General features: G+C 51.4%; 3 protein-coding genes across 8 annotated transcripts in view; 1 reads left to right on the top strand and 2 right to left on the bottom strand.

Moving 5' to 3' along the window:
- Window positions 1-4,284, bottom strand: part of LRRC74A (leucine rich repeat containing 74A) — a 72,338-nt gene extending 68,054 nt beyond the window's left edge. The window contains exons 1-3 of the mRNA XM_073637464.1: window positions 3,985-4,284; window positions 3,789-3,896; window positions 3,619-3,712 (exon numbers count right to left, since the gene is read on the bottom strand). Coding sequence (XP_073493565.1) covers window positions 3,619-3,712; window positions 3,789-3,896; window positions 3,985-4,128 — 346 coding nt within the window. The 5' untranslated portion in view covers window positions 4,129-4,284. The remainder of the gene's footprint in view (window positions 1-3,618; window positions 3,713-3,788; window positions 3,897-3,984) is intronic.
- A 3,555-nt stretch (window positions 4,285-7,839) lies between these two features.
- ANGEL1 (angel homolog 1) lies at window positions 7,840-25,283 on the top strand. Of its 3 annotated transcripts, none has more exons than XM_073638102.1 (10): window positions 7,845-8,000; window positions 8,039-8,057; window positions 20,331-20,602; window positions 20,674-20,882; window positions 21,042-21,111; window positions 21,194-21,760; window positions 23,129-23,239; window positions 23,708-23,762; window positions 24,013-24,182; window positions 24,255-25,283. In XM_073638102.1, the coding sequence occupies exons 3-10, from the start codon at window positions 20,359-20,361 to the stop codon at window positions 24,467-24,469; spliced, it is 1,641 nt and encodes a 546-aa protein (XP_073494203.1). In that variant the 5' UTR covers window positions 7,845-8,000; window positions 8,039-8,057; window positions 20,331-20,358; the 3' UTR covers window positions 24,470-25,283. The 3 variants fall into 3 exon arrangements, with proteins under 3 accessions (XP_073494202.1, XP_073494203.1, XP_073494201.1); XM_073638100.1 differs by having other exon boundaries at window positions 7,846-8,000; window positions 8,039-8,061; XM_073638101.1 differs by having other exon boundaries at window positions 7,840-8,057.
- The window catches only part of VASH1 (vasohibin 1), a 166,097-nt gene continuing 165,394 nt past the window's right edge, over window positions 24,684-25,386 (bottom strand). For all 4 annotated transcript variants that reach the window (XM_073638107.1, XM_073638104.1, XM_073638103.1 and 1 more), the window contains one exon: window positions 24,684-25,074. In XM_073638107.1, the coding sequence (XP_073494208.1) occupies window positions 25,005-25,074 (70 nt within the window). In that variant the 3' untranslated portion in view covers window positions 24,684-25,004. The remainder of the gene's footprint in view (window positions 25,075-25,386) is intronic.

Raw genomic sequence — 25,386 nt, 5'->3', positions numbered from 1 at the left:
ACTCTATATAATAGAGCCCTCTGTGTGTAATGACTCTATATAATAGATCCCTCTGTGTTTAATGACTCTATATAATAGAGCCTTCTGTGTGTAATGACTCTATATAATAGATCCCTCTGTGTGTAATGACTCTATATAATAGATCCCTCTGCGTGTAATGACTCTATATAATAGATCCCTCTGTGTGTAATGACTCTATATAATAGATCCATCTGTGTGTAATGACTCTATATAATAGATCACTCTGCCTGTAATGACTCTATATAATAGATCCCTCTGCGTGTAATGACTCTATATAATAGATCCCTCTGCGTGTAATGACTCTATATAATAGATCACTCTGTGTGTATTGACTCTATATAATAGATCACTCTGTGTGTAATGACTCTATATAATAGATCCCTCTGTGTGTAATGACTCTATATAATAGATCCCTCTGTGTGTAATGACTCTATATAATAGATCCCTCTGTGTGTAATGACTCTATATAATAGATCCCTCTGTGTGTAATGACTCTATATAATAGATCCCTCTGTGTGTAATGACTCTATATAATAGATCACTCTGTGTGTAATGACTCTATATAATAGATCCCTCTGTGTGTAATGACTCTATATAATAGATCCCTCTGTGTGTAATAACTCTATATAATAGATCACTCTGTGTGTAATGACTATATAATAGATCACTCTGTGTGTAATGACTCTATATAATAGATCCTTCTGTGTGTAATGACTCTATATAATAGATCACTCTGTGTGTAATGACTCTATATAATAGATCCTTCTGTGTGTAATGACTCTATATAATAGATCACTCTGTGTGTAATAACTCTATATAATAGATCACTCTGTGTGTAATGACTCTATATAATAGATCCCTCTGTGTGTAATGACTCTATATAATAGATCCCTCTTCTGTGTAATGACTCTATATAATAGATCCCTCTGTGTGTAATGACTCTATATAATAGATCCCTCTGTGTGTAATGACTCTATATAATAGATCCCTCTTCTGTGTAATGACTCTATATAATAGATCACTCTGTGTGTAATGACTCTATATAATAGATCCCTCTGTGTGTAATGACTCTATATAATAGATCCCTCTGTGTGTAATGACTCTATATAATAGATCACTCTGTGTGTAATGACTATATAATAGATCCCTCTGTGTGTAATGACTCTATATAATAGATCCCTCTGTGTGTAATGACTCTATATAATAGATCCCTCTGTGTGTAATAACTCCATATAATAGATCACTCTGTGTGTAATGACTCTATATAATAGATCACTCTGTGTGTAATGACTCTATATAATAGATCCTTCTGTGTGTAATGACTCTATATAATAGATCCCTCTGTGTGTAATGACTCTATATAATAGATCCCTCTGTGTGTAATGTCTCTATATAATAGATCCCTCTGTGTGTAATGACTCTATATAATAGATCCCTCTGTGTGTAATGACTCTATATAATAGATCCCTCTGTGTGTAATGACTCTATATAATAGATCACTCTGTGTGTAATGACTCTATATAATAGATCCCTCTGTGTGTAATGACTCTATATAATAGATCACTCTGTGTGTAATGACTCTATATAATAGATCCCTCTGTGTGTAATGACTCTATATAATAGATCCCTCTGCGTGTAATGACTATATAATAGATCCCTGTGTGTAATGACTCTATATAATAGATCCCTCTTTGTGTAATGACTCTATATAATAGATCCCTCTGTGTGTAATGACTCTATATGATAGATCCCTCTGTGTGTAATGACTCTATATAATAGATCCCTCTGTGTGTAATAACTCTATATAATATAGGAGTGTCACTTTTTGTATTGAAGAACTGAAATAAATTAACTTTTTGATAATATTCTAATTTTGTGAGAAGCACTTGTATTTCTCTCTTAATCTCCCTTACATCACATTGATCCTCAGATGGTGTCGATAATAAACCTGTTATGAAGGGAGATGAGGCCAAAGTATAAAACAGAACAATCTGTATTGTGTCATAGAAAACATGATTGTAAAACATAAAAAGGAGCACGTGATGCCAGGAGGGACGGTCCCATGGTGACGCTGGGAGGGAGGGTCCCATGGCTACGCTGGGAGGGACCCTCCCATGGCGACGCTGGGAGTGACGGTCCCATGGCGACGCTGGGAGGGAGGGTCCCATGGCTACGCTGGGAAGGACGGTCCCATGGTGACGCTGGGAGGGACGGTCCCATGGTGACGCTGGGAGGGAGGGTCCCATGGCGACGCTGGGAGGGAGGGTCCCATGGCGACGCTGGGAGGGATGGTCCCAAGGCGACGCTGGGAGGGACGATCTCATGGTGACACTGGGAGGGACGGTCTCATGGCGACGCTGGGAGGGACGGGCTCTTCGGGACGCTGGGAGGGACGGTCCCTTCACAACGCTGGGAGGTAGGGTCCCATCGCGGCACTGGGAGGGACGGTCCCTTTGCGATGCTGGGAGGGAGGGTCCTATCACGACGCTGGGAGGGACGGTCCCATCATGACAGTGGAATGGACAGTCCCTTCACATTGCTGGGAGGTAGGGTACCATCGCGACGCTGAGAGGGACAGTCCCATTGCGATGCTGGAAGGGACAGATCCTTCACGACGCTGGGAGGGACTGTCTCTTCACGACGCTGGGAGGGATGGTCTCTTCACGACGCTGGGAGGAATGGTCCCTTCACAATGCTGGGAGAGACGGTCCCTTTGCGATGCTGGGAGGGAGGGTCCCATCGCGACACTGGGAGGGACGGTCCCATCGTGACGCTGGGAGGAACAGTCCCTTCACAATGCTGGGAGTTAGGGTCCCATCGTGACGCTGAGAGGTACAGTCTCTTTGCGATGCTGGGAGGGAGGTTCCCATCGCGACGCTGAGAGGGACGGTCCCATTGTGACGCTGGGAGGGAAGGTCCCTTCACAACGCTGGGAGGTAGGTTCCCATCGCGACGCTGGGAGGGACGGTCCCTTTGCGATGCTGGGAGGGAGGTTCCCATCGCGACGATGGAAGGGACGATCCCATTGTAACGCTGGGAGGGAGGTTCCCTTCACAACGCTGGGAGGTAGGGTCCTATCGTGACCCTGGGAGGGACAGTCCCATCCTCCAGCTGATCAATACACAAATCACCTCCCAGTGCAGAGGGAAGAGTAAAATGCTCTAATATTAAATAAGGACAATTCCTCAAATAAATCCAAATGAAAAAGCGAAATGGTTGATGAATTCCCTCCCAGGCATGACGTACCGTGCATAATGGCCTGACTTACGGGTGTCCTGGAGAGGCTGGAGCCCGTGCGGGGATGGCTATAGGTGGTGTGGATGTGCTCTGATGACGTGGGCGCTGACTGCCTGCACATTTCGGCCCCCTTCCCTCCCTCTTCAGCCCCTTTCCATGGTTTATAAGCAGGTTTTCAGATTTTCTTACACTTTGGGGGCGTCTCCCGTCATTATGGCTTTACAGCTGTTGTTGGAGTTACTGTTTGCTCTTTTTGAATTTTGCCCATTATTTTGGTTAAATATGTTATCTAGTAGTAGCCTCCTTCCGGCGGGTGTATTAGGAGTGATCCTTCCTGTGGCGGGTGGCGCAATAACTTACGCGCTAGATTGAGGTCAATGAGGGAGAGGTTGTCCAGCAACATGGCGGAGAGCACGTCCGAGCCCCGCTCGCCCAGGTGGTTGTCAGACAGGTCCTGGTGGAGCAGAGAATACAGCCCTGAGTATACAGTTGGCCTGCTCGTAGATACACACAGTCTGTCACGTCCCTACCAGCTCCTGGATGGAGTGGTTCTCTCTCAGCACCAGCACCAGGTGCTTCAGCCCCTCGGCCTGAATCCAGTTGTCTTCCAGACTCAGATGGGTGATGCTTGTGTTAGTCTGGAATACAGAGAGCATGGGGCTGCGGAGAATGTGCAGTCACCTGACATAGGACTGCAGCTTGCTGACACTGCGGTGGGACACTTACCTGCAGGACTGCGGCCAAAGCGCGGGCTCCACGAGGCCCCAGTCCATGATGCTTCAGATCCACACGTGTCCTGTACATGTGACGGAGAAAGTACGAGGCGGGCAGAACGCCCACCTGGTGGCACGCCTGCATGTGCAAGTGCATCCCGTCAGTGGCCTCGGTGGGAGACGACTCTGAGGGGTGAAGGGGAGAGTTCTGCTCAGTCCTCTGCTGCAGAGACGGCACCACCCGGGCACTGACAGGTCAGCCCTGGCAGCCTGCAGTCATGATGGACGTCTGCTTGTCGGGGATGGCATAGGATTAGGCAACTCCTTACATTTGGCTCTGATAACACCTGGCGCTCGCCCAGCAGGACGGCGGCGCGGAGCACTCACCTGCGGCGTCCAGGTCGGTGTCGTACTGGTCCTCAGAGGTCTCTAGTGAGAGGCTGAGCAGATCCGGACACAGGGCGGCCATACTGCTGCCGGCAACAAGTGTGACAGGTGTAATCCACACCATGGATCACATATCCCCCAGTGGGGGGGGTCCCAACTGCTGCACCAGTAATCACGGCCCCCCCGTAACGCCGGCATTCACCGGCACACATGGCTCAGGTTTTCCTGACGTCCCCCCTGTCACAGAGAAACTCCCAGAGACAATGCCCCAATATCCCGAGGAGACCACCAAGAAAGAAGAAGGGGACATCTCCCACCAGGGAGCGACGTAGACCCCACACATGCCGGGCAGGAGAACTGCAAAGTATGAGAGGGCATAAAATATTGGGGCGTCTCTATATAACTGTGGTGTGTTCAGGGGTGTCTGGATATGGGGGTGTCTGTATATAACTGTGGGATGTTCGGGGGTCTCTGGATATGGGGGGGTCTGTATATAACTGTGGGATGTTCCGGGGTCTCTGGATATGGGGGTGTCTGTATATAACTGTGGGATGTTCGGGGGTCTCTGGATATGGGGGTGTCTGTATATAACTGTGGGATGTTCCGGGGTCTCTGGATATGGGGGGGTCTGTATATAACTGTGGGATGTTCGGGGGTCTCTGGATATGGGGGCGTCTGTATATAACTGTGGGATGTTCGGGGGTCTCTGGATATGGGGCATCTGTATGTAACGGTGGAGTGTTCGGGGGTCCCTGGATATGGGGGGGTCTGTATATAACTGTGGGGTGTTCGGGGTCTCTGGATATGGGGCGTCTGTATATAACTGTGGTGTGTTCGGGGGTCTCTGGATATGGGGGGTCTGTATATAACTGTGGTGTGTTCGGGGGTCTCTGGATATGGGGGGTCTGTATATAACTGTAGGGTGTTCGGGGTCTCTGGATATGGGAACGTCTGTATATAACTGTGGGGTATTCGGGGGTCTCTGGATCTCGGGGCGTCTGTACATAACTGGGGTGTTCGGGGGGTCTCTGGATATGAGGTGTCTATATAACTGTGGGGTCTTCGGGGGTCTCTGGATATGGGGGCGTTTGTATATAACTGAGGGGTGTTCGGAGGTCTCTGGATATGGGGCGTCTGTATATAACTGTGGGGTGTTCAGGGGTCTCTGGATATGGGGGCGTCTGTATATAACTGTGGGGTGTTCGTGGGTCTCTGGATATGGGGGGTCTGTATATAACTGTGGGGTGTTCGGGGTCTCTGGATATGGGGGCGTTTGTATATAACTGAGGGGTGTTCGGGGGTCTCTGGATATGGGGCGTCTGTATATAACTGTGGGGTGTTCGGGGTCTCGGGATATGGGGGCGTTTGTATATAACTGAGGGGTGTTCGGGGGTCTCTGGATATGGGGTGTCTGTATATAACTGTGGGGTGTTCAGGGGTCTCTGGATATGGGGGCGTCTGTATATAACTGTGGGGTGTTCGGGGTCTCGGGATATGGGGGCGTTTGTATATAACTGAGGGGTGTTCGGGGGTCTCTGGATATTGGGTGTCTGTATATAACTGTGGGGTGTTCAGAGGTCTCTGGATATGGGGGCGTCTGTATATAACTGTGGGGTGTTCGTGGGTCGCTGGATATGGGGGGGTCTGTATATAACTGTGGGGTGTTCGGGGGTCTCTGGATATGGGGCGTCTGTCTATAACTGTGGGGTGTTAGGGGTCTCTGGATATGGGGGGTCTGTATATAACTGTGGGGTGTTCGGGGGTCTCTGAATATGGGGCGTCTGTATGTAACTGTGGGGTGTTCGTGGGTCGCTGGATATGGGGGGGGTCTGTATATAACTGAGGGGTGTTCGGGGGTCTCTGGATATGGGGTGTCTTATATAACTGTGGGGTGTTCGGGGGTCTCTGGATATGGGGCGTCTGTATATAACTGTGGGGTGTTCGGGGGTCTCTGGATATGTGGGTGTCTGTATATAACTGTGGGATGTTCGGGGGTCTCTGGATATGGGGGGTCTGTATATAACTGTGGGGTGTTCGGGGTCTCTGGATATGGGGGCGTTTGTATATAACTGAGGGGTGTTCGGGGGTCTCTGGATATGGGGCGTCTGTATATAACTGTGGGGTGTTCGTGGGTCGCTGGATATGGGGGGGGTCTGTATATAACTGAGGGGTGTTCGGGGGTCTCTGGATATGGGGTGTCTGTATATAACTGTGGGGTGTTCGGGGGTCTCTGGATATGGGGCGTCTGTATATAACTGTGGGGTGTTCGGGGGTCTCTGGATATGTGGGTGTCTGTATATAACTGTGGGATGTTCGGGGGTTTCAGGATATGGGGTGTCTGTATATAACTGTGGGATGTTCGGGGGTCTCTGGATATGGGGGTGTCTGTATATAACTGTGGGATGTTCGGGGGTCTCTGGATATGGGGGCGTCTGTATATAACTGTGGGGTGTTCGGGGGTCTCTGGATATGGGGTGTCTGTATATAACTGTGGGGTGTTGAGGGGTCTCTGGATATGGGGGCGTTTGTATATAACTGTGGGGTGTTCGGGGGTCTCTGGATATGGGGGTGTCTGTATATAACTGTGGGATGTTCGGGGGTCTCTGGATATGGGGGTGTCTGTATATAACTGTGGGGTGTTGAGGGGTCTCTGGATATGGGGGCGTTTGTATATAACTGTGGGGTGTTCGGGGGTCTCTGGATATGGGGGTGTCTGTATATAACTGTGGGGTGTTCGGGGTCTCGGGATATGGGGGCGTTTGTATATAACTGAGGGGTGTTCGGGGGTCTCTGGATATTGGGTGTCTGTATATAACTGTGGGGTGTTCAGAGGTCTCTGGATATGGGGCGTCTGTATATAACTGTGGGGTGTTCGTGGGTCGCTGGATATGGGGGGGTCTGTATATAACTGTGGGGTGTTCGGGGGTCTCTGGATATGGGACATCTGTATATAACTGTGGGGTGTTAGGGGGTCTCTGGATATGGGGGCGTCTGTATATAACTGTGGGGTGATAGGGGTCTCTGGATATGGGGGGGGTCTGTATATAACTGTGGGATGTTCGGGGGTCTCTGGATATGGGGGCGTCTGTATATAACTGTGGGGTGTTAGGGGTCTCTGGATATGGGGGGGTCTGTATATAACTGTGGGGTGTTCGGGGGTCTCTGAATATGGGGCGTCTGTATGTAACTGTGGGATGTTCGGGGGTCTCTGGATATGGGGGGGTCTGTATATAACTGTGGGGTGTTCGGGGGTCTCTGGATATGGGGCGTCTGTATATAACTGTGGGATGTTCGGGGGTCTCTGGATATGGGGGTGTCTGTATATAACTGTGGGATGTTCGGGGGTCTCTGGATATGGGGGGGTCTGTATATAACTGTGGGGTGATCGGGGGGGGGCTCTGGATCTCGGGGCGTTTGTGTAGAACTTGGGGTCACGATCACATGATGCGGGGGCGTGAACACGATGACGTCAGTGCGTTGGTAACGTGCATCTCGTGCTGCTCTCACCCGGAAAGGAACCCGTCACACCGGAAGTGAGATGATAGTATTATTGTTTTGGCCGGAAGCACGTGCAGAGCCGTCAGGAGAAGTGACCGGAGCGGAGCCGAAACCGGGACCGTGAGGAAGAACCGGGAGCGTGAGGAAGAACCGGGAGCGTGAGGAAGAACCGGGAGCGTGAGACGTGCGCGAAAGTCACAGGCAGGTGAGAGACGTGCGGCAGACACGGAAGGGTTAATGGCCTGTCATCAATTCACAACATAGAAAGAGGCTGAAGAAGAGAAACGTAAATCATCAGTGTCTGGTGACTGATAATGGAGGGGACGGGCGGTCACCGGATACTGATGATGGAGGGGACGGGCGGTCACCGGATACTGATGATGGAGGGGACGGGCGGTCACCGGATACTGATGATGGAGGGGACGGGCGGTCACCGGATACTGATGATGGAGGGGACGGGCGGTCACCAGATACTGATGATGGAGGAGACGGACGGTCACCAGATACTGATGATGGAGGAGACGGACGGTCACCAGATACTGATGATGGAGGGGGCGGGAGGTCACCAGATACTGATGATGGAGGAGACGGACGGTCACCAGATACTGATGATGGAGGAGACGGACGGTCATCAGATACTGATGATGGAGGAGACGGACGGTCACCAGATACTGATGATGGAGGAGACGGACGGTCACCGGATACTGATGATGGAGGAGACGGACGGTCACCGGATACTGATGATGGAGGAGACGGACGGTCACCGGATACTGATGATGGAGGAGACGGACGGTCACCGGATACTGATGATGGAGGAGACGGACGGTCACCGGATACTGATGATGGAGGAGACGGACGGTCACCGGATACTGATAATGGAGGGGACGGGCGGTCACCGGATACTGATAATGGAGGGGACGGGCGGTCACCGGATACTGATGATGGAGGGGACGGGCGGTCACCGGATACTGATGATGGAGGGGACGGGCGGTCACCGGATACTGATGATGGAGGGGACGGGCGGTCACCGGATACTGATGATGGAGGGGACGGGCGGTCACCGGATACTGATGATGGAGGGGACGGGCGGTCACCGGATACTGATGATGGAGGGGACGGGCGGTCACCGGATACTGATGACGGAGGAGACGGACGGTCACCGGATACTGATGACGGAGGAGACGGACGGTCACCGGATACTGATGACGGAGGAGACGGACGGTCACCGGATACTGATGACGGAGGAGACGGACGGTCACCGGATACTGATGACGGAGGAGACGGACGGTCACCAGATACTGATGACGGAGGAGACGGACGGTCACCAGATACTGATGACGGAGGAGACGGACGGTCACCAGATACTGATGACGGAGGAGACGGACGGTCACCAGATACTGATGACGGAGGAGACGGACGGTCACCAGATACTGATGACGGAGGAGACGGACGGTCACCAGATACTGATGACGGAGGAGACGGACGGTCACCAGATACTGATGACGGAGGAGACGGACGGTCACCAGATACTGATGACGGAGGAGACGGACGGTCACCAGATACTGATGACGGAGGAGACGGACGGTCACCAGATACTGATGACGGAGGAGACGGACGGTCACCAGATACTGATGACGGAGGAGACGGACGGTCACCAGATACTGATGACGGAGGAGACGGACGGTCACCAGATACTGATGACGGAGGAGACGGACGGTCACCAGATACTGATGACGGAGGAGACGGACGGTCACCAGATACTGATGACGGAGGAGACGGACGGTCACCAGATACTGATGACGGAGGAGACGGACGGTCACCAGATACTGATGACGGAGGAGACGGACGGTCACCAGATACTGATGACGGAGGAGACGGACGGTCACCGGATACTGATGACGGAGGAGACGGACGGTCACCGGATACTGATGACGGAGGAGACGGACGGTCACCGGATACTGATGACGGAGGAGACGGACGGTCACCGGATACTGATGACGGAGGAGACGGACGGTCACCGGATACTGATGACGGAGGAGACGGACGGTCACCGGATACTGATGACGGAGGAGACGGACGGTCACCGGATACTGATGACGGAGGCGACGGGCTCTCACCGGATACTGATGACGGAGGAGACGGACGGTCACCGGATACTGATGACGGAGGCGACGGGCTCTCACCGGATACTGATGACGGAGGCGACGGGCGGTCACTGGATACTGATGGTTTACATTTTTCTTTTCTTTAGTCACTTTCCATGTTGTGAATTGATAATAGACTATTAATCCTTCCGTGTCTGAAGCGTCTGACTTTGCTCCTGTTATTCTGCATCTGCCTATGCACAGCACTGTATGTGACGTGTGTGTATGTGTTAAACACAAAAGAAAAAATAGGGTCTGCACACCTTTAGTATAAAATGAATGCCCCAATACGCTATGTGGCCAATATACATGCATGTCACATACACACACACGATGCGTCAGCGCACTGTGACTAATTCAGACATAAACTCCAATATTGCTGCAAACGTTACAGTTGTCAAGGTCTTGGCGTTTTTTAATCAAAGAGCACAAAAGCTTCCAATCCCCGTCCAGGGCCCAGCTCCTTATTCTGCCGTCTTGCCCATATAAGGTTTTAATTGCTAGCTATCCTGACGAAGCCCAGTGTGGTGAAACGCGCGTCGACGTGCTCACGCGCCCCCTCTTCTCCTCTCCAATGTGATTATTCACCATGTCTCAAGTTATTGTCTTTAACCCCTTCATGACCGGAGCATTTTCCGTTCTTGCATTTACATTTTTTGCTCCCCTTCTTCCCAGAGCCATAGCGTTTTTATTTTTCTGTCAATATGGCCATGTGAGGGCTTATTTTTTGCGGGACGAGTTTTACTTTTCAACGCCATCACTGGTTTTACCATATCGTGTACTGGAAAACGGGAAAAATATTTCAAGTGCGGTGAAATTGCAAAAAAAAAGTGCAATACCACAGATGTGTTTTTTTTTATTTATTTTTTACCACGTTCACTGAATGCTAAAACTGACCTGCCATCATCATTCTCCAGGTCATTGCGAGTTCGTAGACACCAAACACGTATAGGTTCTTTTTTATTTAAGTGATGAAAAAAAAATCCAAAGTTTGCTAAAAAAAAAAAAAATAAAAAAAAAATGGCGCCATTTTCCAAGACCCGTAGCGTCTCCATTTTTCGGGATCTGGGGCTGGGTGAGGGTTTATTTTTTGCGCGCCAGGCTGATGTTTATATTGGTACCATTTTGGGGTGGATACGATGTTTTGATCGCCCGTTATCGCATTTTATTGCAATGTTGCGGCGACCAAAAAAACGTAATTCTGACGTTTGGAATTTTTTTCTCGTTACGCCGTTTACCGATCAGATTAATTCCTTTTTTTATATTGATAGATCGGGCGATTCTGAAAGCGGCGATACCAAATATGTGTATGTGGGGTTTATTTTTTATTATTTTATTTTGAAAGGGGCGAAAGGGGGGTGACTTACACTTTTGTATTTTTTTTTATTTTTCTAATATTTTTAAAAATATTTTTTCTCCACTTTCTTCTTTCGTCTATAGTCTCCATAGGAGACTAGACGCTGCAGTTATCTGATCAGCTCTGTTGCACAGAGGCGATGAGCAGATGGCCTCCGAGTACCAGAAATGCTCATGTGCTATGAGCGCCGACCACTAGGTGGCGCTCACAGCAAGCGAGACATGACAACCACAGGGGTCTGCTGCAGACCCCTGGTTGTCATACCCACGCATCGGTGACCCGCAATTACGTAACGGGGTCACTGATGGGCGGGGCTAAGGCCGATCTTCCGGCGCGGCAATGTTAAATGCTGCTGTCAGAGATTGACAGCGGCATTTAACTGGTTAACAGCCGCGGGTGGATTGCGGTTCCACCCGCGGCTGTTGCGGGCACATGTCAGCTGTAAGAATCAGCTGACATGTGCCTGGTTCAGTGCGGGCTCACCGCCGGAGCCCTCACTGAACCGATGGTGATGGCCTGGAGCGTACTAATACGCCCCAGGCCAGTAAGGGGTTAAAGAGAGCCTGTCACAGGTTTACCGTTACAGAGAGGAGCCAGAAGACCGCGGTGTGTGACTTCACATACTCCTGCACTGATTAAAAGCACTTCACCATCATATTAAACCGTGTAGGTTTCTGCTGGCAGTGCAGGGGTTAATCCGTTCAGTTGTCCTGGAGCTTTCCTACTTTGATGCTCTCAGCTGTTCAGTGTTGGCCACTCCCCTCTGCTATATATACTCCACTCTGGCAATCTGGGATTGCCAGTTTCATACTGCCTGGTTCTGGATTTGGAGCTGGTGGTTGTTTAACCCCTTCATCCCCAAGTCTGTTTTCACTTTCATTACCAGGCGAAATTTTACAATTCTGACCAGTGTCACTTTATGAAGTAACTCTGGAGCTTCAGCAGATCCCCCTGATTCTGAGACTGTTTCGTGACATATTGAACTTCATTATATTGGTGAAATTTCTTCGATATAACTTGCGTTTATTTGTGGGAAAAAAAATGGAAATTTGGCAAAAATTTTGCAATTTTCAAACTTAATTTTTATACCCTTAAATCAGAGAGATATGTCACACAAAATAGCTTATAACATTTCCCACATGTCTACTTTACATCAGCACAATTTTTGATACATTAATTTTTTTTAGGAAGTTAAAAGTTGACCAGCGATTTCTAATTTTTCCAACAAAGTTTACACAACCATTTTTTTTAGGGACTACATCACATTTGAAGTGACTATATGACAGAAAATACCCAAAAGTGACACCATTCTAAAAACTGCACCACTAAGGTGCTCAAAACCACATTCAAGAAGTTTATTAACCCTTCAGGTGCTTCACAGGAATTAATGGACCTTGGAAGGAAAAAATAAACATTTAACCTTTTTCACAAAAATTTGACCCAATTTTTTTTTACTTTCACAAGGGTGATAGGAGAAAATGGACCCCAAAATTTGTTGTGCAATTTCTCCTGAGCATGCCGATACCCCATATGTGGGGGAAAACAACTGTTTGGGCGCACGGCAGGGCTCAGAAGGGAAGGAGCGCCATTTGACTTTTTGAATATAAAATTTGCTGTAATTAGTGGTTGCCATGTCGTGTTTGAAGAGTCCGTGATGTTCCTAAACAGTGTAAACCCCCCACACGTGACACCATTCTGGAGACTAGACCCCTCAGGGAACTTATCTAGATGTGTGGTGAGCACCTTGAGCCCCCAGGTGCTTCACAGAAGTTTATAATGTTGAGCTGTGAAAATAAAAAAAAATCTAATTTTTCCCACAAAAATGTTTTTTAGCCCCAAATTTTGCAATTTCAGTAGGGTAACAGGGAAAATTTCACCATACAATTTGTTGTGCGATTTCTCTTGAGTGCACTGATACCTAGTATGTGCAGGAAAAATACTGTTTTGGTGCACAGCGGAGTTGGAAGGGAAAGTTCGTGGTTTGACTTTTTGAATGTAAAATTAGCTGGAATAATTAGCGGATGCCATGTCGTGTTTGAAGAGTACTGATAAGTACGTTGTAGTGACCAGTACGTTGTAGTGACCAGTACGTTGTAGTGACCAGCTCGTGCTTCTGGAGACATGCACCCATAAATTAAGCGTGCTCTCATCGCTACAGAAATGCCAAAAATGTGGATGCTAACTGTGGTTTAGGCACACTGTGAGGCTCAGAAGGGAGGGGGCATTTGGATTTGGGAGTACAGAAGTTACTGGATTTCTTTTGGAGCGCGAGGAGCCATTTCTTTTTTCCAGAGCCTTTGTACTACCAGTAACGTGGAAGCCCTTATATGTCCATTAACAGATGACGGACCTGAGTGGGGGCTTTTTTTGTGGAGTGAGTTCAAGCTTTTGTTGAGAACATTTTACATAACATTTAGGATCACATTTATCCTGCGCTCTACACTGAGCACTTATATCGGAGTTTCCATCTAAATCTCCGAGTGACTTGATTCAGATAAAACCTCCAAGGGATCCATTCACTATAATGAGGCAGCAGAGGTACTCTGGACTCCGTCTGGCCTCTGTTCAGTGTTGTCCTTTTCAGAAGTGCACAAAACTGTGGCAGACCGCACTTCTATTCACGCCTAAAGACAGACACCGCCTTATCATAGGCCAGACGGCATCCACGGTGCCATCTGCCTTATTACAGGGAATCTTCCGCCAGGGATTCTGTCTGAATCACGCATTTCAGAGATTTACACAGAAACCCCGGTGTAAGCGCTCAGCGCAGAGCGCAGGATAAATGTGAGCCGAGCCTTACTGCGATCTTTGGGAGGCAGAATGAACAAAGAAAACAGCAAGTGAATAATTGGTTTCATGTATTTTTTACACTGTTCCTCGTGCCGTATAAGTGATCAGACGACTTTATTCTTCGGGTCGGTGCGATTACAGCGATACCAGAATCATATCGGGTTTTTATGATTGACAGCTGTCACACACTAAAAGACGCTTTTTTTTTTTGCAAAATCTAGTTTTTGCATCGCCATATTTTAAGAGCTATAATTTTTCCATATTTTGGCAGACAGAGTCATGTGATGGCTTGTTTTATGTGGGACAAGTTGATGTTTTTATTGGAGCCATTTTTGGGCATGTGACATTTTTTTTGATCGCTTTCTATTCCAATTTTTGGGAGGCAGAATAAACAAAAAACAACAATTCAGGAATTGTTTTTTTTTTTTTCTTTTAAGCCTTTCCGCTTGTGGTAAAATTGATAGGCAGCTTTATTCTTCGGGTCAGTACGATTACACCGATACTACCAGGGCTGTGGAGTCGGAGCCCATTTTGGTGGAGTCGGTATAAAATGGACCGACTCGGACTCCTTAAATATATAATAAATTGGGTCCAGTAGTTCAATGCAGTTTCTGGGGAATATTTTTTCATAAGAATTTGGGAAAGTTATGAAATGTCCTATAAATGTCTGTCCTATTCCTGATCTAAGGGTCTGGACTTTTAGCTGAGATGAATCTGTGCCACAGTAAATTTATCACTTACACATGAGCCGGGTATGAGGGAGTCGGAGTCGTGGAGATTGAGGAGTCGGAGGTTTGGCTTACTGACTCCACAGTCCTGGATCATTTTTCCATCGCTTTATTCTGAGCGCTATAACTTTTTTATTTTTCGGGTGATGGAGTTGTATGGCATCTTGTTTTTTGCGGCACAAGATGACTTTTTCAGCGGTACCATTTTTATTTACATTTGTCTTTTTGATCGCGTTTTATTACACTTTTTGTGATGATAAAGCATTGTTTTTTGCCTCTTTTTTTTATTACCGTGTTCACTAAAGGGGTTAACTAGTGGGACTGTTTTATAAGTGGGGTCGCTCTGGATGTAGCGATACAAAATATGTGTACTTTTTTTTTGTTTATTTTTTTTTCCCATAAAAATATTTATTTATAGATACAATATATTTTTATTGTTTGATTCATTTTTTTTTAAATATTTTTACAATTTTGTTTGCACGTTTTTTATACTTTTTACTTTGTCCCACTATGGGACTTTTACTTTTTGCAGGCTTATCACTTATAAAGCCTAGGAATGCACTGAGCATGATCTAGCAAGTTTGCTAGCAGTGGTGACCCGGATGTTGTATGACGACATTGGGTCACCATAGCAACGATCGTGCCCCCGCAATGGCTGCTCTCTAAATGCTGCTATCGATTTCGATTGCAGAATGTAGAGAGTTAAAGTGCTGGGAGCGGTGAGGATCTGCTCCTGGCACTGAGTGCCGGGTGTCAGCTGTCAGAATCCACTCACACCCGGGGGCGATCGTATAGCTAAGTACCAGGCGACCTGGACGTATGGATACGCCAAAGGTGTTGAAGGGGTTAAGGAGGCGTTTAGAGTGTTGTTCTGAAGACTGTGGCTTGGCGATTTGCCTGTGTGCACATCCTCATCCTCCTATTTGTTTTTTTCCTTCCCTTTACTCTCCGGTGTTCCACGATGTTGTTTGTGAGTGCATATTTGTATGATTGGTATTTTCATTTATCCCTGTACATCTTCCCTTGTTAGTCTGGGTTGTGTATTCTTATACATTACTACTCCCCACTTCCCTGGGTGGGGGAGGGGAGAAATAAGGGCTGATTTAGGAGCTCAGCAAGGCACATGTCGCCGGCATCTTCACCATTAGAAGTAATCTGGGGAGCAGGCATAGCCAGGGCACCACTACCTTTAGGGATAGGGAAGGAGCCCCCCTAGCCCCAGGATATCAAACAACAGTGCTGTGACAGAACCTGTCAGCAGGATTTAGCCCTATAAATTAAAGGCATGGCCATAATGGTGCTGTGATGCCGATTAATCTGATACTTGATGTGAAGGGATCCGATCAGTGGCTGTTGAATACTCACCTTATGAAGTTTTCAGAAAATGAAGTCTTCTGTGCTCCAGTGGGGGCAGGGTCTTCTTCTGGCCCCCCCACCAGCCTCCTCTGCTTCTTGTGCAGGTCACTGATTATTCAGTGACCTGTCTCTTTTTAAAGTTCTGCACCTCCGCCATCATTGTGTGGACAGCGCATGCTCAGTGTGTCTGCATCCTGTGTGCAGGACTTAAATAAAATCGTGCTGGAAGCGCCACATGCGCAGATCGAGATTTCGGCTCTGAAGAATTCACGGAGCTAAAATGTCGATCTGCACATGCTCCGCTTCCGGCACCATTTTCACACTCTGACGGCGGTGGCTGCTTGGAATTTTAAAAAGGAGGCAGGTCACTAAATTATCAGTGACCTGTACAATCCTGAAACTGCATTGGCTGCACCTGTCTGCTATCCCGAGACCAGTGAGTCTGCACCTGTCCCCGGTGGCGGTCCTGTCTGCACGGCGTGAACCTGTCCCCGGCGGCGGTCCTGTCTGCACGGCGTGAACCTGTCCCCGGCGGCGGTCCTGTCTGCACGGCGTGAACCTGTCCCCGGCGGCGGTCCTGTCTGCACGGCGTGAACCTGTCCCCGGCGGCGGTCCTGTCTGCACGGCGTGAACCTGTCCCCGGCGGCGGTCCTGTCTGCACGGCGTGAACCTGTCCCCGGCGGCGGTCCTGTCTGCACGGCGTGAACCTGTCCCCGGCGGCGGTCCTGTCTGCACGGCGTGAACCTGTCCCCGGCGGCGGTCCTGTCTGCACGGCGTGAACCTGTCCCCGGCGGCGGTCCTGTCTGCACGGCGTGAACCTGTCCCCGGCGGCGGTCCTGTCTGCACGGCGTGAACCTGTCCCCGGCGGCCGTCCTGTCTGCACGGCGTGAACCTGTCCCCGGCGGCCGTCCTGTCTGCACGGCGTGAACCTGTCCCCGGCGGCCGTCCTGTCTGCACGGCGTGAACCTGTCTCGGGGGCCGTCTTTGCCCCTTAGGATCAGTTGATACTGCTGGACGTACTCTGGAGGGGCACCTGGCAGCAACCTGCCGCACAAGCCTGACCTCACCACTAGAGGCTCCAGTGAACACCAAGGTCGCTGCTTAGTCACGCCGCTCCAGGGTAAGTCCTGTCCGTGGACAGTGTGTCCATGAACCACGTGCGCCACCTAAGGGCATAACACTCTATACCCTTCCTGCATAATTGGTTACTCTTAGTGCTCCTCTCCGTATTGTTCTTTTAGATTGTAGAGCGCTTTTTGTACAGTAATGCCAATGTTTGTCATTATACTGTATATGTCTTGTTACTGCTCATAAAGACTCGACCACATTCATTCCCATGTACTGTATCATATTTTATATACTGTGGTAAGAAAAACATATAAATATGCCGAGCATCAAATACTATACCGCTCTTACAGCCATTATTATTATTTATTAGACTTGGGGACCTCTTCTGCCTCTCACCCTAGGGAATAGCCGCTCCCCTATGAATGTTTTTAGCCTCATTTCTCCCTCCACTTCTCATTGTTATTATTGATGCAATAAACTTTATTAATTATTAGTCTTCTGTTCAGTGTTTTTCAGTGTCTCTCATGAGACTTGCGCTTTGACTTTTTCTATTTATCCGCTGAGGCCTTGTAGAAACTCCTAGAATTGCTGCGTCTGGTTTCCTTCTCACTCCCCATTCACATGAGGCCGTTTTGGCACATGGGCAGCACATGTAGTGGTTAGGGACCATCCATTTCAAAATGTCATCTTGATGGGGTTGGAGGCTTTTGCGCTCTTTGATCAAAAAATACCAAGTACCATTTAGGTTTTTAACATTTTCAGCAATATTGGAGTTTGTGTATCAGTCGCAGCACGCTGACACATAGTGTGTGTGTGTGTGTGTATATATATATAGTGTGTATATATGTGTATATATTCGTGTGTGTGACATGTACAGCGGGTGAAATCCGTTGTGAAGCGATGGCTCCGGCTCGCCGACCTTAAGTCTGACTTGTGCAGTTAACCTTGTTCTGTGTTGGCAGCGATCAGGAGAAACAAAGTGATTCTCCCGTTGCTCCTTCTATGATCTCGGAGCTTTATTCCTTCCTTACATTTTCTATAGCATTCAGGTCCGGTGATCGGCTCGGCAGCTTTATTTTCTTCCTCTGACACCAGTTGAGAGCTTCCTTGACAGTGTGTTTGGGATCATTGTCTTGCTGAAATGTCCACCCTGATGGCAGCAGATTTTTAGCAGGAATGTCTCTGTACATTTGTCCATTCATCCTTCCTTCAATCAATTGAAGTTTGCCAGTGCCATCTGCTGAAAATCAGCCCCACACCATGATGTTCCCACCTCTACACTTCACTGTTGTAGGGAGTTTTTGGGGTGATATGCGGTTGCCTTTTGGCCTCCGAGCATGGTGTGATTGTGGCGTCCAAAGAGCTCAATTTTGGTCTCAGCTGACCAGACTCTCTTCTCCCAGGATTTCACAGGCTTGAATAAATGTTGAGCAAACTGTAAACGTGCTTGATCATGCTTTTTGTTTAGCAGTAGAGTCCTCCATGGGGAGCGTGCAGGCTGGCCACGGAGGTTGCGCGGGGAGCGTGCATGCTGGCCGGCCACGGAGGTTGCGCGGGGAGCGTGCATGCTGGCCGGCCACGGAGGTTGCGCGGGGAGCGTGCATGCTGGCCGGCCACGGAGGTTGCGCGGGGAGCGTGCATGCTGGCCGGCCACGGAGGTTGCGCGGGGAGCGTGCATGCTGGCCGGCCACGGAGGTTGCGCGGGGAGCGTGCATGCTGGCCGGCCACGGAGGTTGCGCGGGGAGCGTGCATGCTGGCCGGCCACGGAGGTTGCGCGGGGAGCGTGCATGCTGGCCGGCCACGGAGGTTGCGCGGGGAGCGTGCATGCTGGCCGGCCACGGAGGTTGCGCGGGGAGCGTGCATGCTGGCCGGCCACGGAGGTTGCGTGGGGAGCGTGCATGCTGGCCGGCCACGGAGGTTGCGCGGGGAGCGTGCATGCTGGCCGGCCACGGAGGTTGCGCGGGGAGCGTGCCTGGAGGTTGTGTGCATTACTTATAGTTTTCAGTGAAACAATTGTACTTTCTGATTCCAGGTCTTTCTGTAGCTCTCCACAGGTGGTCCTTGGCTCTTGCACAACTCTTCTGATAATTCTTTTCACTCCTCTGTCTGAAATCCTGGTCGTGGGTGGTTTATGGTGAAATCTTGCGGGGAGCTCCTGGTCGTGGGCGGTTTATGGTGAAATCTTGCGAGGAGCTCCTGGTCATGGCTGGTTTATGGTGAAATCTCGCAGGGAGCACCTGGTCATGGCTGGTTTATGGTGAAATCTCGCAGGGAGCACCTGGTCATGGCTGGTTTATGGTGAAATCTCTCGGGGAGCACCAGGTCGTGGCCAGTTTATGGTGAAATCTTGAGGGAAGCACCTGGTCGTGGCCAGTTTATGGTGAAATCTTGAGGGAAGCACATGGTCGTGGCCGGTTTATGGTGAAATGATGTTCTTTCCTCTTCCGGATTATGTCTCCAGCAGTGCTCACTGGAGCCTTCAGTAGTTTAGAAATTCTCCTGTAACCAATGCCATCAGGATGTTTTACAACAATAAGGTTGGGAAGGTCTTGAGTCAGCTCACTGGTGTTACCCATCATGAGATGTTTCTTGTGTGACCCCTTGGTAATGAGACACCTTTTTATCGGCCATCAGGTGAACCAGCTGATATTATCAGTCACTAAGTGGCAGGATCGCTTCCTAATTACTGATAGATCCCTGCCGGTGTCAGGACTTTCCAGGGCTTTTTGCTCCTCTATTTCTTCATGCGTTCAATACTGATTCCCAGTGTCATTTTTCATTATTACACATAATTTATGGACATTTATGGCGATTGCCTTCCTGTGTGGATTGGATGTTACCGACATCTGGGGAGAATTTCATGTCAATAGCACCTTTACAAATAGATTCACTTAGAGAATTGGTGACGTGCTCAATACTTATTTCACCGCTGTGTGTGTTGTGTGTGCGCGATGTGCGACGTGTGTGTGCGAGGTATGACGTTGCAGCCTCTCCCTTCCCTGCCGCTGTCACTCTCTGCTTGCCTCTTTAGCCCCTGTGCCGCTGGCTGGACGGTAACCATGGATGGTGTAGACAGCCCGACCAGTGGAGAGGTCCTGGGGTCACCTCCAGAGGGCGCTCCTGAAGAGGAGGTGGACAAAAGCCCCAAAGAAGTGCGGTTGGAGCCCTCACCTAAACCTATAGAAGGCGACATGTGGCAGGAGGACTCGGCAATGCTGGAATGGATGCTGCGCAGCAAGGAAGATGGCAAGTGGGGGATGGACGAGCTGCAGCAGAGCCTCCCACAGCCGGTCATGTACCACGGTCAGTGTGGGCACGTGGGGCAGACAGTGTGGGTGATTGGGGGGACTCATCGTCTTCTTCTGTGTGATCAGAACTCCTGTGGAGGGATTGGCAGGACCTGTGTGGACCCCCACTCCCTGACGAGCAGCAGTTTGACTTTGCCGTCCTGTCTTACAACATCCTGTCTCAGGACCTGGTGGAGCAGAACCCCCAGCTGTACCTGCACTGCAGCCCCCTGATCCTGCGCTGGGACTACCGCTGGCCCAACATTCTCCAGGAGCTGCAGCACTGGGAGGCCGACGTAAGTCAGCGGAGGGAGCGGGACCCCCAATGAGGAGTCGACACTGAGTGGGACGGTGTCACCGCGAGGGTCTGGGTTGTTCTTCCCCCTCCCTTGCTGTACATGCCCTGCTTATACTGCCCCCTAGTGGTCTCTGCGTTACTCTCTGCTCTTCCTCAGATCCTCTGTCTCCAGGAGGTGCAGGACGACCATTATCGGGAGCAGGTGGAGCCGAGCCTCCACGCACTGGGTAATGTGTCCTGGCTGCTGTGTGTGAGGCCCCGGAGTGCGGTGCAATGTGACGCTGACGGACGCGGTGTTTCCCCCTGCAGGGTACAGCTGTCACTACAAGCGGCGGACGGGCAGGAAGACTGATGGCTGCTGCACTTGCTTCAAGGCTGAACGCTTCACTCTACTGGCCGAGAATCATGTCGAATTTTTCCGTCCTGCAATTGATGTCTTAAACCGCGACAATGTGGGACTGGTGCTACTGCTGCAGCCGCGGCTCCCTGAAGGGACACAAGATGGCCGTGCTGCTCCTCCCCCGCTGTGTGTGGCCAATACCCACCTGCTATACAATCCACGGAGAGGGGACATTAAGCTGGCACAGCTGGCACTTCTCCTGGCAGAGGTGGAGAAACTATCTCGCACGCCTGATGGTTCTCACTGCCCAATAATACTGTGCGGAGACCTGAATGCCACCCCAGACTCTCTGCTCTACCAGCTGCTGCACAACGGGGTCCTCAGCTACCGGGGTCTGCCCGCCTGGAAGGTGTCAGGGCAGGAGCGCTACTGTACGACCCCCAATCCAAGGCTCCTGTCCTCCCCGCTGTGGCCGGACTTCCTGGGCATCAATGGCCGCTGTCGGTATATCACTCCCCCGGCAGCCGAGGTGAAAGGTATGGACCAAGGCCGCATCCGCCGATGGCGGGTGCAGAGCGTCCTCCGTAATGCGAGGCCACGTCTGATGATGGGTGCAGAGCATCCTCCGTAATGCGAGGCCACGTCCGATGATGGCGGGTGCAGAGCGTCCTCCGTAATGCGAGGCCACGTCTGATGATGGGTGCAGAGCGTCCTCCGTAATGCGAGGCCACGTCCGATGATGATGGGTGCAAAGCGTCCTCCGTAATGCGAGGCCACGTCCGATGATGGCGGGTGCAGAGCGTCCTCCGTAATGCGAGGCCACGTCTGATGATGGGTGTAGAGCATCCTCCGTAATGCGAGGCCACGTCCGATGATGGCGGGTGCAGAGCGTCCTCCGTAATGCGAGGCCACGTCTGATGATGGGTGCAGAGCGTCCTCCGTAATGCGAGGCCACGTCCGATGATGGCGGGTGCAGAGCGTCCTCCGTAATGCGAGGCCACGTCCGATGATGGCGGGTGCAGAGCGTCCTCCGTAATGCGAGGCCACGTCCGATGATGGCGGGTGCAGAGCGTCCTCTGTAATGTGAGGCCACGTCTGATGATGGGTGCAGAGCGTCCTCCGTAATGCGAGGCCACGTCTGATGATGGGTGCAGAGCATCCTCCGTAATGCGAGGCCACGTCCGATGATGGCGGGTGCAGAGCGTCCTCCGTAATGCGAGGCCACGTCCGATGATGGCGGGTGCAGAGCGTCCTCCGTAATGCGAGGCCACGTCTGATGATGGGTGCAGAGCGTCCTCCGTAATGCGAGGCCACGTCTGATGATGGGTGCAGAGCGTCCTCCATAATGCGAGGCCACGTCCGATGATGATAGGTGCAGAGCGTCCTCCGTAATGCGAGGCCACGTCCGATGATGGCGGGTGCAGAGCGTCCTCCGTAATGCGAGGCCACGTCTGATGATGGGTGCAGAGCGTCCTCCGTAATGCGAGGCCACGTCTGATGATGGGTGCAGAGCGTCCTCCGTAATGCGAGGCCACGTCCGATGATGGCGGGTGCAGAGCGTCCTCTGTAATGCGAGGCCACCTCTGATGATGGCGGGTGCAGAGCGACACTGGGGACAGATTGCTGAACGCGATGCTGGTCTAATAAAGAGTACATCAACCTGCAAGAAAGGGGTTCTGGGAACAAATGTGGACATTAGGAGCCCGTCCTACGGCCTCAGTGAGAGGGAAGGGGGCTCTTTTCGCTGACGTCAGTGAGAGGGACGGGGACACGGGTCGCTGACCTCCGTGAGAGGGACGGGGGCTCGTTTCGCTGACCTCCATGAGAGGCACGGGGGCTCGTAACGCTGACCTCAGTGAGAGGGATGGAAGCTCCTATCGCTGACCTGTCTTTTCCTGCTACAGACAGACAGACATACAGTCGTCAGCGCCTCCTGGAGCTCCGTTACTGTGATTGCGCGCTGCAGAGACCTGAGGACCTGATGGTGATGAAGGGCGTGACTGACAATGAGCCAGGTAGGGTGAGTGGTGTCTGCCCCGCCCCCTGCGCTCTGCCCCATCCCCCCTGCGCTCTGCCCCGTTCCCCCTGCGCTCGGCCCCCCTCTGCCCCGTTCACCCTGCGCTCGGCCTCCCTCTGCCCCGTCCCCTGCGCTCGGCCCCCTCTGTCCTGCCCCGTTCCCCCTGCGCTCGGCCTCCCTCTGCCCCGTCCCCTGCGCTCGGCCCCCTCTGTCCTGCCCCATTCCCCCTGCCCCTCTGCCCCCGGCCCCTCTGCCCCGTTCCCCCTGCGCTCGGCCCATCTGCCCCGTTCCCCCTGCGCTCGGCCCCCTCTGTCCTGCCCCGCCCCCTCTGCCCTGTCCCTTGCGCTCGGCCCCCTCTGTCCCACTCTCTGCGCTCGGCCCCCTCTGCCCCACTCTCTGCGCTCGGCCCCCTCTGCCCCGCCCCCTGCACTTCGGCCTCCTCGCTCATCCCGTCTGTATCTTCTAGATCCAGGCAGGGAGCCGGCCCACTACCACATGGACAATGGAGCACCCTCATTCAGGTACTAAGCGGGAGCCGCCTGCCCGCCAGGTGGGTACAGTAGCGATACTGGGGGAGGGTTATGACTTTATCAATCTCCATCTCATCATAGCTAGAGCTGCATTCCTAATTCTGCTGTCCTTCACAGTATTGAGGGGACGGGCCGGGATGGATGAACTACAGGCTGTGATCAGGACTGTGACTGCAGCTCTGGATGTGACTAGAGTATAGCGTGGTGTTACTGGCCCTTATCGGAGTGTCTCCCCCTGCAGGTCGCAGCCCTTGCTGCTGGAGCACAGTCTGGACCTCACTTCTGTGTACAGCCATTTTCTGCCGGCTAAAGGTCGCTTTGAGGTCACGACGATGCCGCTGGGCTCGGGCAGCGTAGTGGATTATATCTTCTATTCGGCAGAGCCCATTCCTGTGTGCAGCCTGAAGCACGGTGAGTGCTTAGTACACCGTCGGCCATGTTTGCACCGTGCCGCCGGCCTCACACGTGTCCTGTATCTTTCAGGTCTGAGATTCTATAAGGATGCGCAGCTGAAGCTTCTGGGGCGGCTGTGTCTTCTGTCTGAGGAGGATTTGTGGGCGGCGCAGGGTCTCCCCAACCCCTTCTGTTGCTCCGATCACTTGTGTCTCCTGGCACGGTTCAGCCTGGATCTGTCAGCAGGGACCACGCAGCAGGGCCGAGCGGCCGCTCCCTCCCCCCAGGACTCGTCCTTTCTGTAGGTTTTAGGATTTGCTGCTGCCCAGCTTTTTTATATAGCAGAGTCATTCTCGGGGGGTCTGCAGCGCCGCCGGCCGGAGCAGGGGTTGTACAGTGTATAGAAGAAGCCATGTTAATTCTGGATTGTGTGAGAATATGGCAATAAACACAGCGGCGACCAGATGGGCTGCGCTCCTGCCGTGACCCCCCATAAAGCAACGCCGGGCGAGGCCGCGCTCAGATCACGCCTTTATTAGGGAAGAAAAAGTGCTGAGAGAAATGGGTGACAAATGTGTGACGCCGCAGCGTCAGAGGTGAGAGCAGGGCCTGGGCCCTGATAAGCTGGCACACGTGGCTTAGTGATAAGGCAATCTGCAAAGGGTTAATACTGACGTGTAGCCCCTCGCTCAGTAGTAGTGACCCCCGCCACTAAATACGCCAATGTGTGAGGAGTCAGATCAGGGCGCTCCATGGATCCTCGGGGTGGAGAGAAAGTCCAGGTAGAGGTAAGAAGAACGTTAGCCCATCTGGTGCTGTCCGTCCATCCGGCGCCGACCCTCACACCCGGATTTGGTAGCTGCTGAGGTCTGGTAAGGTCTTGGGGTCCACAGGTTTTTCCCCTGAAGGCCTGAAAAACAGAACAGAAGTCAAACGTCAGAGGCAGGACCCCGTGAACATCTCCAGCTCCGATAAGGTGTGTGTACCATGTGCCATCACGACCGCCTGTTGGTTATGCTGGCCGGGCTGTGGTCCATTAATAACCTGATCAGCCAGGGTGAGCGCTGACGACGTGCACAGAACGACCAGTAAAGGGCGCTCCGGCGCGTGTAGACTTTTGTGTCGTCTGTCTCTCCGCAATGTTATACACTGTAGCTCTGCTTCATTATGGCATAGCCAGGAGCCGCAGCTCTGGCAGGTCCAGAACCAGGTCCTCCTGGTG

This window comes from Phyllobates terribilis, unplaced genomic scaffold (assembly GCF_046119375.1).
Source record: "Phyllobates terribilis strain yellow unplaced genomic scaffold, ASM4611937v1 Scaffold_7__3_contigs__length_470593459, whole genome shotgun sequence".
NCBI classification, from domain to species: domain Eukaryota; kingdom Metazoa; phylum Chordata; class Amphibia; order Anura; family Dendrobatidae; genus Phyllobates; species Phyllobates terribilis.
This window is presented reverse-complemented; position numbering and strand designations above follow the sequence as displayed.

Excerpts from the sequence above, each read along its gene's own strand:
- ANGEL1 (XM_073638101.1), top strand. The coding sequence starts at position 20,359 with ATGGATGGTGTAGACAGCCCGACCAGTGGAGAGGTCCTGGGGTCACCT. Across the intron at positions 20,603-20,673 it reads ACAGCCGGTCATGTACCACG|AACTCCTGTGGAGGGATTGG; the intron begins GTCAGTGTGGGC and ends CTGTGTGATCAG. Across the intron at positions 21,112-21,193 it reads GCCGAGCCTCCACGCACTGG|GGTACAGCTGTCACTACAAG; the intron begins GTAATGTGTCCT and ends TTCCCCCTGCAG.